General features: G+C 38.6%; 1 protein-coding gene across 1 annotated transcript in view; it reads left to right on the top strand.

Annotated features, from left to right (window-relative positions):
- The window catches only part of LOC124595493 (lysosome-associated membrane glycoprotein 1-like), a 51,979-nt gene that overhangs the window by 21,154 nt on the left and 12,768 nt on the right, over positions 1-18,057 (top strand). The window contains exons 2-3 of the mRNA XM_047134257.1: positions 9,094-9,533; positions 14,577-14,802. Coding sequence (XP_046990213.1) covers positions 9,094-9,533; positions 14,577-14,802 — 666 coding nt within the window. The remainder of the gene's footprint in view (positions 1-9,093; positions 9,534-14,576; positions 14,803-18,057) is intronic.

Here is an 18,057-nt window from a genome sequence, read left to right as displayed (position 1 = left end):
CGCAATAATCTCTTCAAGGTATACGTTAAACAACAGTGGGGAAAGGCAACAACCTTGTCTAACACCTCGATGAATGCTGCTTCCTTCTGACATTTCATTTCCAGTCCTTATCCTTACTTTCTGATGTAAATATAGATTTTGTATCAGTCGTCTCTTTCCAATCTACTCCTTTCCTCTTCACGATATCCATCAGCTTGTTCCACTGAACTCTGTCAAAAGCCTTTTCTAAATCTATAAAAACTTCAAAGATCTCTACCCTCTTCCATATATCTTTCCCCTATAGTTCTTAGCAGGCAATAGCATCTCTTGTTCCTTTTCCTCTTCTAAATCCGAACTGCTCCTCTGCAATCCCTCTATCCAGCTTGCCATATAACCTTCTATTCAACACTCTCAGCAAGACTAGCTGCATGAGAAATTAGACTGATGATGGTCCGGTGCTCTTCACATTTTTTAGTATTTCTCGTTGTCTATTGGTATCATAAATGTTCCAGCGAAGTCCTCAGGCCATTCCCCTTTGTCATATATATCGCGTTACGGGGGTAGACTGTCTTTTCTTGCCTTGTTTCCCAGACTCTTCAACAGTTCTGCTGACAAATCATCTATTCCACATGCCTTCCTATTCTTCATCTCGTTCAGCGCCTTTTCTACTTCTACGTCAAAGATGGTAAATCCCTTTCCATCTTCCGGCACATATTGCTCCTCTTCAACCTTAATTTCGCTTCGCATTTCATCCCCCTTATACAGACATTCAATATATTCTTGCCATCTGTTCAAAACCTCCTTGGTTCTTCTGCTAGAGTACCATCCGCTCCTTCTATTTCCATGTTATTCCTCTTTCTTTTACGTTCAAAAACTATCTCACTAGCCAGTCTATACATCATTTCATACTTTCCCTCTCTCTCCATTTTCTCTATTTTGTCACATTTGTGTTTCATCCATTTTTCTCTTGCTTCTTCAGTTTCTCTTCTTAATTCATTATTCATTATTCAGTTTCCTGTACCTCTTTTTGCCTTCTTCAGTTTGTGCACTTTTCCACTTTCTGTGCTCTTCCATCTTTTTCAAAATGTTTTCTGTTATCCATTCTTTCGTGGTGCTTTGTGATACTCTAATTCCTAGTACTTCTTTGGCAGAGTCCATGAGTCCTTCCCTCTTTTTTATCCACTTGTCATTAACAAATTCATCAACACTACCTCTTTGCCATTTTTTACATAAATCTGTTCTCCAAATCTGATGTCTTTCCTACCTCTTTGAGTCTTTCTATGTTTAGTCTTTCCTTTACTTTACCTCTCCAGACTTTCTTCAACTTCACTCGTATTTCTCCCATCACTAAGTTGTGGTCTGAATTTATATCTGCTCCTGGATAAGCTTCAGCATTCTTCAAACAGTTCCTAAACCTTTTTTGTATCAGCATGTAGTCCAGCTGATATCTTTCCCTATTCAAATTTGATATCCATCTGTAACGTCTTCTTTTGTGGTGTTCAAATGATGTTACCCACTGCTAGTGAATTTTCTTTACAGAAACTAATTAGTTGTTCACCTCTCATTTCTTATTCCTGTGACATGGTATGTCTCTCCATGTGAAAGATTCTTCTTGGTGTAGCAATTTTAATGGCCAGTAGTGTAGTTTCTATTTTTAGTTGTAAGGTTTTACTTTACTTCTAGAGCAGGGGCAGGATGGTTATTGTTCGGACCTCTCTGTTTTCTGGGTCTGAGACCCATGACCACTCCCCCTTGAAAAGACAACACTGTTGTCCCTATGTTTTCCAATTTTTTAGATTTGGCCTATCACTTTATGCTGTATGTGTTTTTAGCTTCCTCGCTTCATAGTTTAACCCCTCTGACTGGATCAGTCTACTTTTAGCGGACACCTCTATCTTACACAAGTAACTTTTGAATCGTGGAACTGATGACCTGATTGTTTAGTTCCATAACCCTTCTGTCAGTCAGTAGATGAGATTATGCTAGGCATGACCTTCACCTAAACACACAAAAAAGATCACAGGAAATGGGGGGGGGGGGGGGAGTTGAAAACTTTTTTGTGGGGATGACACAGTTCCAGGTTGAAATGGAAACAAATTTTTGATTAAGAATGAAACTAAACTTTCGTGCACTTTTCAGCAATCACCAGAAATGTTTTATGGCATCAAAATATTAGAGGACTGAGAAGTATAATTAACTACTTATCAACATTGATAAATTAGTCCTAGAACCTAGTTGACATAATCTCTTACCATGTGATTTCTGGAATTTAGGTTAGCCTCTCACTTGCACTGAGAAAGTAGTAGTTACAACATTCGTCAGAAACTCATAAATTTAATATGTTTGACACACACAATTTTGCTTGCATAAAGTTTCATAATACCTGATAATAGGATGCACCAAACACTTGCAGGTGAGTTTCAATCTGTTCATAAATCACCTTAAAGCTTTATTCACTATTTAACAGCAGAAACAAAGAAATATCTTTTAATGTCGGTTCTTGACATTTCATCCAATAAGAATTTATTGCAGTCGGTAACATCATTTAACATAATTCCAACTGTAAACTTCCCAATAAGGATATCAATGGTCATTCTCAACAATTTGCTAATCTGTATAGATAGACATTACAAGCAAAATTACAAAACCACCCATCAATCACCTCATACCATGATACACACATCCTTTTGTTGAATGTTAATGCTGATCAGAGTTATATCTTAGTTTGAAAGTAGTCAGGAAGCCAAAAATTGTTTCAGGGAACTCTTAGATACATGAACTAGTCATATACATTGCTGACGGCATGAATGAAAAATAAAACACATTAATAAAAGTCCTTGCCTTATTTGAAAAAAGTTTTTTTTTTACAAAAAAGCTGTGATGGCTTACTCAAGGAATAAAGGTATCTTGTATACAAACAGAAAACAGATTGTCAGAAACATCTGCGATGTTCATTATATAGCTTGTTAAGACATACTTCAAAATATTAAAGTTTGTAATGCAGACAGCAAAGCAAATGCATTGTTAGCGAGAGAGTCATGTCAGATAACAAAATACAGGTAGCAGAATAGTGTCGGATCAGTGAAGGATTAGTGGAGATGACTGAACACGTAACTTTCAAACATTGAGCACAGTGCAATTTAACTTTCATATCTTTACTCAGAGGACAAACTGTGCAGCACCTGGGCTTAAGTATTCTTTGTTCAGAAGGTGATGCATTGTTGCTGTCTTCAATTCCCGCCATTTTAGTGGCTTTCGTCTAACTTGTTTAGGCAGGGAGTGAGTGGCTGCTCTCTTGGACACTACGGGATTTACTAATGACCTTCCGGCGTCACATAAAAACATTCTTCAGGAATCCTCTCATTTTTATTATTTGCGTATATGATGAAGACGTTAATGCAAGCAATGTCAGTCATTTGGAAAAATAGGGCAAATGACCAGCATGAACAAAACCAGTTGTCCAGTGTCACATTGCGTCCTGTACCTTCGATAGGCTGTACAAGTCTATTTACTATCTCCTTATGCGAGTTTGATAGTGCAAAGGGACCTTCTGGCTGTTTCCCAACATAGGTTTCCATCCCCGAAGTATACCGTGTTCTTGCGTCACATAGGGTGAAAATTTTCAAACCATATTTTGCAGGCTTGTTGGATGTACTGTTGGAAACAACATTTGTCTCTAAATGCAACCAGTCGTTCACCCACTGTCGTATATTCAGACACAGTATAATTACTGACACAGTTTGATATGAAAAATTCAAACACTTCTCTGAACACAGCTAGGCGATAAAGTTCTCTATGCTGTGGTCGGTCTGGAATATCATTGAAAAAGAAACAAAAGTGCCACAATTTCATTTTTGCATGAAATTTTGCAATTCCAAAACCATTTGTGTCCGATAAGTCTTCCAAATTTTGGTGTTCTGCCCTGTAATGCCCAGCCAACATCAGCTGACCCAGAAGAGATTAGATTTCTTCCTCATATGTTGGTTTGGCATCATGGTCTTTTGTGAAATTTGATGCAATGTGTTGTATGTAAATATTTGTGCACAATGTAATTGTTCTAATTATTATGTCATTAATAAATATTGAAAAACCGTCCACAGCAGATTTTGCGATAACTTTCACACCAGGGAGATGAATAACTGGGTCTACACTTCTAGTTCTTACGCTACGGCTAGGACAACTTTTCATCCATTTTGTAACCTTATCCTTTCCAATTAAAAAACTATGCTTCCTTTTGTTATCTGCTACACTTACTTGCGATTCCAGTCCCAGGTTGTCTTCTCCTCTGTTTCTGTGTCACTGTGATAGGAGACAACTTCACAACTGTCTGTCTCCTCTTTCTCTTCTCCTCCTTCAAAAGTTTCGTCTAAGACCTCTTCCAGAAGGTTTCGCACTTTTTCTTGCTCCGTTTTGCAACGCTCCATAGGTACTTCAACTGCACAGTGTGTGCACTTTATCGCAGCACTGCAACATAAAAAGCCACGCGGGGTGCTGACAACACCCCAAGGCACATTGTTGCATGTTTTCTTATAACTTGTGCTTCCATTGTAGATTCTGTTACTCAAAGCTTTCATATTATGTCCTAGAAAGGTACCAAAGAACATGATGTTACACTCCTATCCATTATGTAATAATCCATCGATAAGGATGACTGGGGTGTTCTGAACACCCCACGCGACTGCTTAAGGGTTAAAGACCACCATAAATATTTAAAAATCAGGAAATTCTAATGGGCAGATGGTTTAGGAAGATTCGACAGTTTGCAGCACTGATGCCAGCTTTCAACTGTGAAGTGTTAATGGCTGCAGGTGAAATCAGTAGGGCTGTGACAACACAGAGACATTGACTTTGAGATGTTAACAAAAAAAGTGTTAAGCTACTGGTTGAGGTAGGCCTATGAAGGTGCTGTGCTTAGCCCTCTGAAACTTTGAAGGATCAGCTTACACCAACTAGGCTGTAGTTTACATATTGAATCATTTGTGTAACAAGTCATTTATCAGTGTAAGGTTTTCAAAGTGTTTGGAATAGGCTAAGTTAAGCCTTTGTTTATGAAAGGAGGTAAAGAAAGAATTACCGTCTAATTTCATTTTTACCATCATTCACGAAAAAGTTGGAAAAGGTGATATATAATTGGATAACTGTCTTCGTAACCACCTAAATACAAATAATTTAATTAACTTTCGTAACTGGGATTCAGTCACTTGAAATTTCTTGAAAGGCATCATGTTTACGCCAGCTACTGTTAAAAATTTTTTGTTTCCGCTGTTGTAATTTCGGACTTAGGCCATTATCAGGTGCGGATGTTTTGGCTTTAAGCAATGTCTACTTTACACAAGCTGACACATTGATATGCTGTTGTCAATGTATATAACAGCAAATGACGACGACATATAAATGTCTGCTTGTATAAAGTAGACATGGCTTAAAGCCAATACATCTGCACTTGATACTGGCCTAAGGCTGAAATTGCAATAGTGGAAATGAAGTTTAACAGTCGCTGGTGTAAACATGTCTTTCTACAAATAATTTATTATGAAAGCTACAGTTCAGATTTCTGAAAGATTCTGATATTGAAAAAGATCTATACACATATTGCAAGAATTTACTTAATTCATTAAGCAGTCATGTACTGGTATATACAGGGTGTACACAAAGTCCGGGAACACTTTTAGTTATTTATTGCACAAGAACCAAACATTTTACAGATATCACACCTCATTTTGCTGAGAAACCCTGAAAGTTTTTTTATGTATACCGCCACAGCAAAGTTTGGCAATTTGGCGATAGTTAGCGCTAGTCGCAAACATGTCAGCTGTGCTACAGAAGGGGACAGCTGTTTCATAAAATGGCCTCAATGATCACCAGATCTCACACCATGTGACTTTCTGTGGAGGCACATTAGATCTGGAGTATGTACTGCCTGTACCACGTGATGTAGCCTAGCTCTGGGAGAGAGCATGGGAAGCGACTGCCACAGTCGACGACGCCATGCTGGTACGGGTATGACAAGAATTCGACTACCGTATTGACGTCTGCTGAGTTGCTCGTGGTTCTCGTATCGAATGTTTGTAAAAAAAAAAAAAAAAAAAGAAAAGAAAGATACTTTCAGGAGTTTCTCTTCAAAATGCAATATTGTATGACATCTGTATAATGTTTAGTACTTGTGCAATAAATAATTGAAAGTGTTCCCAGACTTTATGTACACTTTGTGTTAGTGGTCTGTTAAATGGATTTGACTGTGTGAATTACATTATCCTTTGAAGTAAATGAGACTACTACAGTGTAATAATAGATGTTACAAAATGGTTCATATTGTATCTGACAGGCAACAGCATCAGTAGGAAAGAGTCTTGTATTAAGCTATCAGGCTATCTGGGAACTAATTAATGAGATTTTGGAGGTTCCTGTCAGTAACATTACCAGATGCCAAGTTTTTCATTTGCAGATGATACAAACATGGCATTGAATAGCAAATAGTCTAGTCGTAGAAAGATCGGTGCATCAAATTTTCATGGACATTAATAAATGGTTCCTAGCTAAGTCTTTTGTCAGTAAATTTTGGGAGGAAAAAACACTACATGCCATTTAGAACATGTAACTGGTTTCCCACCAGTATATGTCTAAACTGGTGACTGACGCAAGTAGTGGGCAAACAAATCTGTATGTTGCCAGACATAGGGGATATAAAAATGAAAAAGCCGACATACTCTTACTTTCATTCCATAATGTCATATATGGGTTTATTATTATTGTATTTTTTTTCAAACAGCCCAGTTCAGGGACTCAGTACTAGAAATAAGAATACTCTTCACAAAGATTTAGTCACTTTGGTCCAAAAAGGTGTTCATTATTCAGGAACACACATCTCCAAGCCAGCCGCCATAAAAGTTTTAACTACCAATAGTGTTCGGTTTGAGGAGCCTAAAAGATTTATTGGTGGCACACTACTGCTACTACGCCATTGATGAACTTTAGTAGAAACAGTTGGGGGGGGGGGGGTGTCACTAATAATATTAAATAATGTGAATATTAGTGCAGTCTGACTTTAGTACAATTTAGTACAAATTCAGTGCAGTAATGTGATAATTTTAAGTAAGTGTTATAAAATGATTCACCTATTCAGTATTTATAACCTCATAATGAATATTCTTAAAAGAAAAAAATTCTCATTTCACGGGGTATCTGTGGAAGATACATTAGCTTGCTCGTATGTAAATACTCAGTATGTATTCTTGCTTAGATATAGTGTACTTCCTGAAAGCTCTTCACACGGAATCATTGGAACAAAAAGTATATCTGATCTAATCCAAGTGATCATTGTGCTGTTAGCTCCTTGGGCAGCTGATGGTGCTGGGGTGTGTCACAGGGGAACACAGTTGATACAGCTTCCTTTCAAATAATTATGTACATAGATTGTTTCTCAATGCAGCAGTTACTGTTGGTTTTGTTGGCCATAATGAACTCAGCATTGTCAATATAGCAGTCGTTATACATGAACTAACTTGAAAATCAGTGCTAATGTAAATGTATGCCCCAAAAGTTATGGCAAAAGCAGGCACAGAATTATGATAATAGTAAGTGCTGCACATGATATAAAAATTTTTAGTGTTATGAATTAATCCATCTCCTTCCCTTCTAACATGTGCATTGTTATAGACTGTGGACAGTTACTTCACCATAATTCATTGTTGCAGGTGATTCTGTTCTTTTGATTGACTAGATACTAGTTTAATACACAAAAAATGTTTTTTTTTGCAGTGGATTGTAATTAACCATGCTCCAGAATTGTCATGCATTAAATTAAATTCTTGAAGAGAGAGACAGGACTAAGAGAGGAACAATATGGGTTTAGACCTGGAGTGTACAGTCAGTCTAACATTCTCATGTAACACAACTCATAGATTCTGCGAATTGGTAAGAATTTAGTAGTGGTATTCACGGACATGGAGAAAGTGTAAGATGGTGCGAAAAGGAGAAAAACCCGGAAAACCATCCAAAAAAGGGAATTGGAAGGGTGACTACGAGAACTAAAAGTAAATGTACTGAAAGAGTGTGAGTTCTATAAAAATGGGGTTGAAGGGGAAGGGGTTGGGCGACAGGCCATTTGAGCAGAAAAATTGACGGAACCTACTGCTTCTACTTTTCATTACCATTAAGGGTGAGATAGTAACAGGGGTGGGTAGTGCAAATAAATAAAAATATAAAAGCAGTGGCATTTGCAAATGATTTGATGATGGGGAATGGAAGAGAGGTTCAGAGAGAGCCTAAATGTGTAGGAGAGAGTGGTGGAACATTATGAACTGAAATTCGATGCAACGAAGTGTGAAGTGATTGTGGTAAGGAATAGGAGGAGAGTAGCAATGGATATAAATATTAGAGGCGGAGAGTAGCAATGGATATAAATATTAGAGGGCAAGTATAAAGTGTAAAGTTCGAAATACCTGAGAACAGTAGAACATAGTGCAAGGAATCACAAGGATATTGATACAAAGGGAAGGCAAGCCCTAGGTTTCCTGCAGTGTGTAGGGAAGCCTGGTCTGTAGTAAGAATCTGTACCAAGAATGTATTATGGTCAATTACTCACTTGTGCACCAGAAACGTGATTAATGGAGAAAAGGCAGGTGAGCAGGATACAGGCTTGAGAGATGAAACTTCAAAAAAGTAGAATAGTGCTTTCTGGAATGGAAAAAATTGAGAGAAATAAAGAAAAGTTCATGCAAGAGACCACAGAAAAGTAAAGATAAAGATGTTAAGGACATTTTACAACAGTTTTGGCAGGATACTGAGGCTGGCTACGAAATGACAGAACGCGGCAAAAGACTAGAGGAAGACGGAAACAGTGATCATTGAACTGAAGGGATATGTGATGAAGAGAGAAGATTGGGACAAAGTGGAAAGAAAAATGTTGGGAGGACAGGAAAAGGTGGGGGAGACCTATGTCCTAAGCAGACCCAGCCAGAGTCTGGAAGCTTGATGATGATCATCATCAAAACTTGTTTGAAATAGTTGTTTGTAACTGCAGTATCTGTATTTTGCACATTTTGTTTTATGTCAAACAGTAACGAAAGTAGTTTCAAAGAATTGGCACTAATGTTAAATTTTTATTCTTTACAGATGTTGCTGCACCACCACCACAGCCTCCCCCAAGCACACCATCCCCAAGCCCAAATACCACTACTCCAAACCCCAACACAACTACTAGTACTACCACTACACTGGCTCCAAATGCGACAACTACTACCACTGTAGCTCCAACAACAACTACTACTACTACGACAGTAGCTCCAAACACAACCACGACCAGCACAACTACTGTAGCTCCAAACACAACCACGACCAGCACAACTCCTGTAGCTCCAAACACAACTACTGTTGGCCCTGTCACGACACCAAGCCCAAATACTACTACTCCTGCACCTGCCCCTTCACCAACGCCAATGCCTCAACCTGCTGCAGGTTCATGGTCAGTAAGAAATAACGCATCAGATGTAACTTGTGTTATTGTCAATATGGCAATAAGGATTAATGTTACATACAGTAAAGCAGACAATAAGGTAAGATATTTTAGTTTCTCATACAAGCACATATAACAGTAACAGAGCTCAGTGGCTTCCAAACAAAATGTAATTGGTTTTATGGCTAATATTAAAGCACCTTCTCATACATTTGGTGTATGTTCTTCTGAAGGTGTCAGAAAGAAAACACTTTTTGGGTGATTCATCAGCTGTATATACAGAATGAAAAAGACTTTCAGATCTCAGCTGTTTATGGGCACTGAATTAAATTTGTGCTGGACTGGGACTCGAATTCACATCCCCGCCTCTATAGAACAGTTGCCAGTAAAGTTCAATTCAAGCCACCAGGATCTAGTGAGTCAGTTTGAAATTTATTGCAGGATATATGACATATTTAGTTCTCCACAGCAGTAATAATTTATCTTCACTAAGCCATATGCGGTAACCCTAAGTGCTGTATATTTCTCTAGGGGCAATTTACCATTCTGCAATTTTAAACTTCTACATTTGTCCAACCAAGTAATGAACTTACCCAGGAAATTGTACCACGTATTCCTTACTTTTAGTCAGAAGTTTCTGAATTTACTGTGGGTTCAGATGCAGGCTAATGACAGGTAGTAATCAATTCATGCTAAGCAATAAAATAAGATGTTAGGGCTGTGCCAAAAAGACTGTTTTGTTTCTTACAATTTTCAGGAAACTGTAGAGCACTTTAACACTTGACAGCACTTTAACACTTGACAGAGCATAACATCATTCATTTAAAGGATAAAAGCAGTTTACTTATCTGGAGGTTAGTGACAGGGAGCGAGCAATGTATTTTAAGCAATATTGCAAAAATATTGTGGCCATTAAGAAGTAGATTTTTGATTCTTAGTACTTTGAAGACACTGTACAGCACTTGCATTTGATTTTACACGAAACACATTTCATCAATGAGTAAAACATTTTGTGTTGGGGACTTTAGGAGTTCAGTAGGAGGTAGCAATAAAATACAGATTAAAGCTATTAAATTTTTAAAAAGTTTATTTCAAATTGTGGCATAGTGTTAGACGTTTCCTCTTCTTAGAACTTTGGAGAGACTGTACAAAAGTTTCATCATTTTTCTTTTTACAAAATTATTTAGTACTATATTTACAGTGGTCCATATAATTTTCTTCACATTTCTGATACAGTGTGCTGAGGACAAGAACTTTCACACAACAGATCAGCAACCATAATTATTTTCCAAATTAGTTCAGCTGCTACTGCTCTTTGATTCAGCAGCTTCAGGAATGATGATGTTGCCAACAACTTTTGTAGAGTCAAGTAACTGTACATGATTACTGTCACAGGAAATGCATGTGGGAATTTCAAACTTCCTCTGTCCAATTGTCTAATTAAATTAAACTGTTTCTCAGTTGTCATTGACCTATCCAGTATCAAATCTGTGCAGTCACTGCACTGAAGTTTCCTAATCAATGAGTGGCAATAGAAACCAGCAATGTAAGTTAAAACTGGGAGTTCAGATTCAACATTTTTTAAAATCATCTTCACTGATATTGACATTAAAGGTATATTCACTATCATTCACACTGCTCTCAGTACTTTCATCACAACTATGCATCTCTACAATTCTCAGCTTCTCTTGTGGGTGAACAGACGAGTTCTAAAATATCTACATATGGTTTGATGTGGATCTCATCTAGCATAAAGGTCAAACAGTTCATGTGGTTCCAAACATGAAACTTCATCTTTAAAATTACTTAAAAATTTGGATTACTTGGGTTCACATGTATATTACAACTAAGCTTCCTTAATGTGTTTGGATGTGGTAGAATGAAAAAACCAGATGATTGCAAAAACTTGTAAGCATGTGAAGAAATTGTAAACACTGAACAAAGAATCAAACCTCTGGATCAAATTTATGGTGTGCCTTGGATTGAAGACATAATGCACATTGTGACCTCAAGAATGAAACAACCTTCCTCTTACCTTCTTTCACTGGTAATGTGGAAGTGTGCTGGCAACAAGCTCAGCACCATTTTCATACAATTTAACATGGGGGTTTCTACAAACTGTTAAATACACAATATCATGTGGAGTTTTCTCAAAGTTAAGGTAGAGGAACAATATACAGTCTTCTTTAACAACTTTACTCCACTGTTGATTTAATGTAACATTCTCACTTCTTCAAAAATTCAGTATAATCTTGAAAACTGTCATTTTCTCTTTGTGCAAAAGCTATTTCTATACTTTCAGATATAGCTTTACTTAAGGCATCTGCTTCGGAACATCTTGTCTTGAGCTTAAATAACTGGGACATTTTGGCAGGAAACATAGCACTGCTTTTCTTTCAGTCTTGGTTTTTCTAGAGGCAATGTCAACGTTCTCTGTTTTCCAGTAAGAGGCAATGTCAACGTTCTCTGTTTTCCAGTAAACTGCTGTGGTTTGAAGAATCAGGTCACTCAGACTGAAGTGTTCTTGACAAACCTGGAAAGGAAATGAAAAGAAAATTGTTCCACAATAATTTTGAAATTAATTAATTGTACTTAGGTTATAAAGATTTCACATTAGTAAAAGTACGCCGCACATCTTTGACACAATGTGAGATAAGTACTTAACACTACCTTAAAATGTTTTGTTGTTAGTAATGCAGAAATGCTACTCATCAAATGAAAAAACTTTAGGGCCAGGGCATTTGGTAGCCTGACCTGCATTTGTAACTGCTAGCCTAAATCAAATACACTGCTTACATTGTTAGCTATAGTTTTACGTTAACTTAAACACTTTACAGTTAATACATACTGAAACATTCTAAATCGAAACAATAAAAATAGTTTAAACAATACTTTCAATGAAAGTAAACAGTGGAGTCTTTGTAGTTGTAATTTATTCTTACGAAATTAGCTTCAGTTTTTTGTTAATAATGTGACATGTTACTACTTACCACTGAATGTTGAGAGGGAGTGAAGTTCTGCCGTCGAATAGCAGGTGTCCACTTCTTCCTCAGTTCAGTGTTCTTTGGAAGTCTGAACACAGAAATCTTTTCCCAGTCCAGTAGTTGCCAGTACAGCCCGGTACACAGCACTTATTCACCATAGTGTAACGGACAAGTACTTTGCGGTGGTGAAAGAGATGTATCAAAATAACAACAGTTTCAGCAACTCGCAGCTCGACACTCAAAAGCAATCCACTCACAGCAATATACTATCGCCATATTGGGCTGCTTGTCGTGACGTCACGGTGACGTAGCAACCCCTGTTGGTTGGCCTTGTTTTCTCGGAGGTTTCGATTCTACTGAGTCATGCTACCATTTTGGCGAATTTCTGTGCTGCAGCCGTTTGTTTTACATGTTTGCGAGGCGTGACAGAGTACGTCGCTGTTTTACAATTCCACTCATTAATAGCTAAAGAAATAGCTTGTGTACTCACTGATGGATCCTCTCCAACGTTATGATGTATGGCCTTTCCCAACTCCAATGTGCAGCATCTAGGAGTACCACAGTTACACCTGCTGAAAGTGCAGGTACCCTTTCTTGAAGCCACTGCATAACTGTGGGAAAGGGCCTAGATATGTAACAAGGTATTTGTGGTGCAGGGGGAGAGGGGCGGGAGGCGCTAAGTGCTACATCGGATGTGCTTATGTCATTTGACATCCGTCCTACCTCTCTGACCTGGTTAGAGCCTCATTCACTTGTTTGTGTGTTACAGCAGCATTGTTGAGTACACATTTGCAGAATACACTGACATGATCCTTCTGAATGGCAAAGCTCATGGTAATGGAAGAGCTGCTTGTTGCCTTTCTGAATGTTGTTCTCAACAATTTCTTTCTGTTGCATATCCTTTTCCCCACAGTTATGCAGTGGCTTCAAGAAAGGGTACCTCAACTTTCAGCAGGTGTAACTGTGGTACTCCTAGATGCTGCACACTAGAGTTGGAAAAGGCCATACTTCATAACGTTGGAGAGGATCCATCAATGAGTACACAAGCTATTTCTGTAGCTGTTAATGAGTGGAATTGTAAAACAGTGATGTACTCTGTCACACCTAATCAATTACTCGTAAAAGTGATCATGTTACCAACATGTTTGCAAATGGTTGTAGCACAGAAATGTAAGTTTCTGGTCAAAATATTACCTACTCACTCCCCTCTACAAGTTCTAGAAGTTTGTAATTGGAGTTTTTGAACACACTGTATAAATATGTACACATATGCACGTCGATGATGAAATTATATCCGTGCGGATGCGTTCGTGTGTTCGAAATGTTGTGGGACTAAGTTGAATAGCTGCTAGCAAATAATGGATGATAGATGGAGAACACTAAATTTATAGTGTGTGGCATGTGGGAATTTGGGCTGGATGGGAGGTGTTCTTGAATGGCAAAGGTGGTTAAGTGAACTGTTGTGGAGCATCCATTTTAGTCCGTCTGGAACAAGTTTTCACATGTTGCTGTTGCATCTAATGCAGTGCACATATGCAGCTGAGATAGGAGCATTTTTTTCACATTTGTTAGGGCACTAGTTTGTAATGACAGATTATAAAATTCACTGGAACAGATAGACTGAAAAGTGTTAGAAAAGTTGATGTGCAATTTCTCATTGCTTTCATACAATTGTAAAGTACTACTACGTAAAATTCATACAGTAGTATTAGTGGTTATAACACATACTTAAACTTAATTGTATAAGACATGTTCATTCTGTATTAAGCATTCAAAAAGTGTCTAGAAAATAAACTTGAAGTGAAAAAGCTTTTGCTCAATCTCATTTGGCATAAACTTACTCACCTTTATAAGTAGCTCACCAGTGTCTTCAAACTAATAAACAGTGCCAACTTTGTAATACAACAGTTGAATAGGTTACATTCGTGGTAACCTAACTACATAATGAACATTTCTGTTTCAATCTTACTATAACTTGCAAATTTAGTATCCAGTGCATAGCTGAAGTGTTCCTTTAACATTTGTCAGAAGTGATTTTACAAATAGTTTAAGACAAGATTCGCACACAATGAATATTCAGTGTCAATGTTGTTTTTTGTGTTTTTGTTCTTATTTGTACTGCCATGACAAATATTTTTACAACACACACTCTGTTTCAGACTGGTTTTGCAGTGCTGAATATCCCAAAAGAGGCAACTAGCAATGGAACTTGTGGCAATGAGACACAAACATTGCGGCTTGAATGGCCGCATGGGACAGATAAAAATTACAGTAACGTGCTGGAAATGGTCTTTGAGAAAAACGAAACAGAAAAGAAATTTGTGGTTCACAATATTAATTTAACACTTTCAGTTAATCCAGACGACTTCCCTAACGCAACTCAAAGTAAGTGAAAAGTACAGCAGTTTGAGTTTTCATTACGTACCATGCAGTATGTGCAGTGAATGTATAGACTGCTGTATTTGCAGACTTTAGATGTATTGGAAGTGTGGTGGATGTGTAAAAGTTCATAGTTTGTGATGTCAAATTTATAATTGAATTGTTGTCCCGGGAGTCTACAGTGTAAGCTGTTCAAACACTACCCTAAGGGAATAGAAAGTTCCTGGCACTTCTCTGAAACACTACTACTTGTCAGTGTATCGTATTGACTTCATTTGTTGCTGCTATGCTTCCATGATATTTCAAGCTCCAGACTTTGCTGTTCTCCCCTCCCCCATCAGCATGAGTTTTGGCTTGTCCCTTCACTTGTCCTGGTCACAATAATGAACTTTCTTCCTCATGTTAAATTTAGTAGGCCATTAACTTGTGACCATCTCCAACTCTTTCTGCCTTGCTATGAATTGTCATCCACGCAGTCGCAAAAAAAGTAAAGATGACATTTAAAAGAATGTGCAATCTTAGGTATGTTTCATGCAATATGTTACCTCATCTCCTATTTAGCATAGCTTTTACTGTAGAGGTAAACATTGTTCCCAGTCAGTTGCATGTTTTATGCCGAGTTGCTTAACTTGATCTCTTGTAATCCTTAGAATTTTTGGAATGCTTTTTGCCCAGGACAGAATGGTGTCACCTGTCTGTAGGTCTTAAATTCTTCCCTGTTACCTTTATTGAGGACAGGTACAATTATGCCTCTCTTGCAATTTTCTAGGATTGTCATCTGCTTCCAGACTACCCTCATCTCATGGTATAGCCACTGCTTCCCTGTAACTCAAACTGAATTTAGCATTTCCACTGATATCCCTCTACCTGTTATGCCTGTCCTTTCATACTGCTCAGTGCTGATAACTGTCTGCCTGAATAAAATCCTTTCCAGTTTTTCCCTTCAGCTACCCAATTTTGATCCAAAATGTGTCTGAATTGCTGTCATCAAATGTACTTTCTTTTACATTTCCATTTACATCGTGAACAGTAGTGTTTTTATTTAGTAGTTTCCTTTTACTTTTATCTTCTTAGCTTGGGTCTTCTCAGAACTCAACCATTTTGTCTAGTATATATCTGTGAAACCATACTGTACTGGGTAGGCTGTTCCCACTGTGCTCCATAGGGCACAGCTGCCTACAGACAAGTGCAGGTAATATACACTACCAACCACATTGCCCTATTGCCCCATGTTCATGCCCTGGTTTGACATGCCTGTGACCTATTTGACTACCCCTAATTGTGGGCCCTCAGGTAGCTGAGGTCTGACTGCATGTGAGCTGTTTGCCAACGTATACCTGACTGGCAATGGCAGGGAAAGAGAAATTTGTTAAAATCGAGTATAGATTTGTCAGGAAGTCGTTCTTGAAAGTATTTGTATGGAGTGTAGCCATGTATGGAAGTGAAACATGGATGATAAATAGTTTAGACAAGAAGAGAATGGAAGCTTTCGAAATGTGGTGCTACAGAAGAATGCCGAAGATTAGATGGGTAGGATGGGTAGATCACATAACTAATGAGGAGTTATTGAATAGAATTGGGCAGAAGAGGAGTTTGTGGCACAACTGGACTAGAAGAAGGGATCAGTTGGTAGGACATGTTCTGAGGCGTCAAGGGATCACCAATTTAGTACTGGAGGGCAGCGTGGAGGTTAAAAATCGTAGAGGGAGACAGAGGTAAATGCACTAAGCAGGATCTGCAGCAGGTACTGGGAGATGAAGAAGCTTGCACAGGATAGAGTAGCATGGAGAGCTGCATCAAACCAGTCTCAGGACTGAAAACAACAACAACAACAACATATACCCCCCTGCGGGTCCGGGGATTAGAATAGGCCCGAGGTATTCCTGCCTGTCGTAAGAGGCGACTAAAAGGAGTCCCACCCCCTCAAGGGGGTCGTTAGCGCCTGCGTCCGGAGACGGACGGTTCCACGACCTCTATTTGCGGTCATTTTGCTTTTTCACTTCTCGTTTCTTCCTTCCTTTGGTTGGTTCCTTTCTTTGCTCTTCTCCACCTCACTGTCTTCCTTACTCTTTCCCTTGTCTTCTTCTCATTGCCTTCTTCTCATTGCCTTCTTCTCATTGCCTTCTTCTCATTGCCTTCTTCTCATTGCCTTCTTCTCATTGCCTTCTTCTCATTGCCTTCTTCTCATTGCCTTCTTCTCATTGCCTTCTTCTCATTGCCTTCTTCTCATTGCCTTCTTCTCATTGCCTTCTTCTCATTGCCTTCTTCTCATTGCCTTCTTCTCATTGCCTTCTTCTCATTGCCTTCTTCTCATTGCCTTCTTCTCATTGCCTTCTTCTCATTGCCTTCTTCTCATTGCCTTCTTCTCATTGCCTTCTTCTCATTGCCTTCTTCTCATTGCCTTCTTCTCATTGCCTTCTTCTCATTGCCTTCTTCTCATTGCCTTCTTCTCATTGCCTTCTTCTCATTGCCTTCTTCTCATTGCCTTCTTCTCATTGCCTTCTTCTCATTGCCTTCTTCTCATTGCCTTCTTCTCATTGCCTTCTTCTCATTGCCTTCTTCTCATTGCCTTCTTCTCATTGCCTTCTTCTCATTGCCTTCTTCTCATTGCCTTCTTCTCATTGCCTTCTTCTCATTGCCTTCTTCTCATTGCCTTCTTCTCATTGCCTTCTTCTCATTGCCTTCTTCTCATTGCCTTCTTCTCATTGCCTTCTTCTCATTGCCTTCTTCTCATTGCCTTCTTCTCATTGCCTTCTTCTCATTGCCTTCTTCTCATTGCCTTCTTCTCATTGCCTTCTTCTCATTGCCTTCTTCTCATTGCCTTCTTCTCATTGCCTTCTTCTCATTGCCTTCTTCTCATTGCCTTCTTCTCATTGCCTTCTTCTCATTGCCTTCTTCTCATTGCCTTCTTCTCATTGCCTTCTTCTCATTGCCTTCTTCTCATTGCCTTCTTCTCATTGCCTTCTTCTCATTGCCTTCTTCTCATTGCCTTCTTCTCATTGCCTTCTTCTCATTGCCTTCTTCTCATTGCCTTCTTCTCATTGCCTTCTTCTCATTGCCTTCTTCTCATTGCCTTCTTCTCATTGCCTTCTTCTCATTGCCTTCTTCTCATTGCCTTCTTCTCATTGCCTTCTTCTCATTGCCTTCTTCTCATTGCCTTCTTCTCATTGCCTTCTTCTCATTGCCTTCTTCTCATTGCCTTCTTCTCATTGCCTTCTTCTCATTGCCTTCTTCTCATTGCCTTCTTCTCATTGCCTTCTT

The sequence above is a fragment of the Schistocerca americana genome, chromosome 2 (genome assembly GCF_021461395.2).
Source record: "Schistocerca americana isolate TAMUIC-IGC-003095 chromosome 2, iqSchAmer2.1, whole genome shotgun sequence".
In the NCBI taxonomy this organism is placed as follows: Eukaryota; Metazoa; Arthropoda; class Insecta; order Orthoptera; family Acrididae; genus Schistocerca; species Schistocerca americana.
Note: the sequence above shows the minus strand (reverse complement) of the source record. Positions and strands in the feature narration are given on the sequence as shown.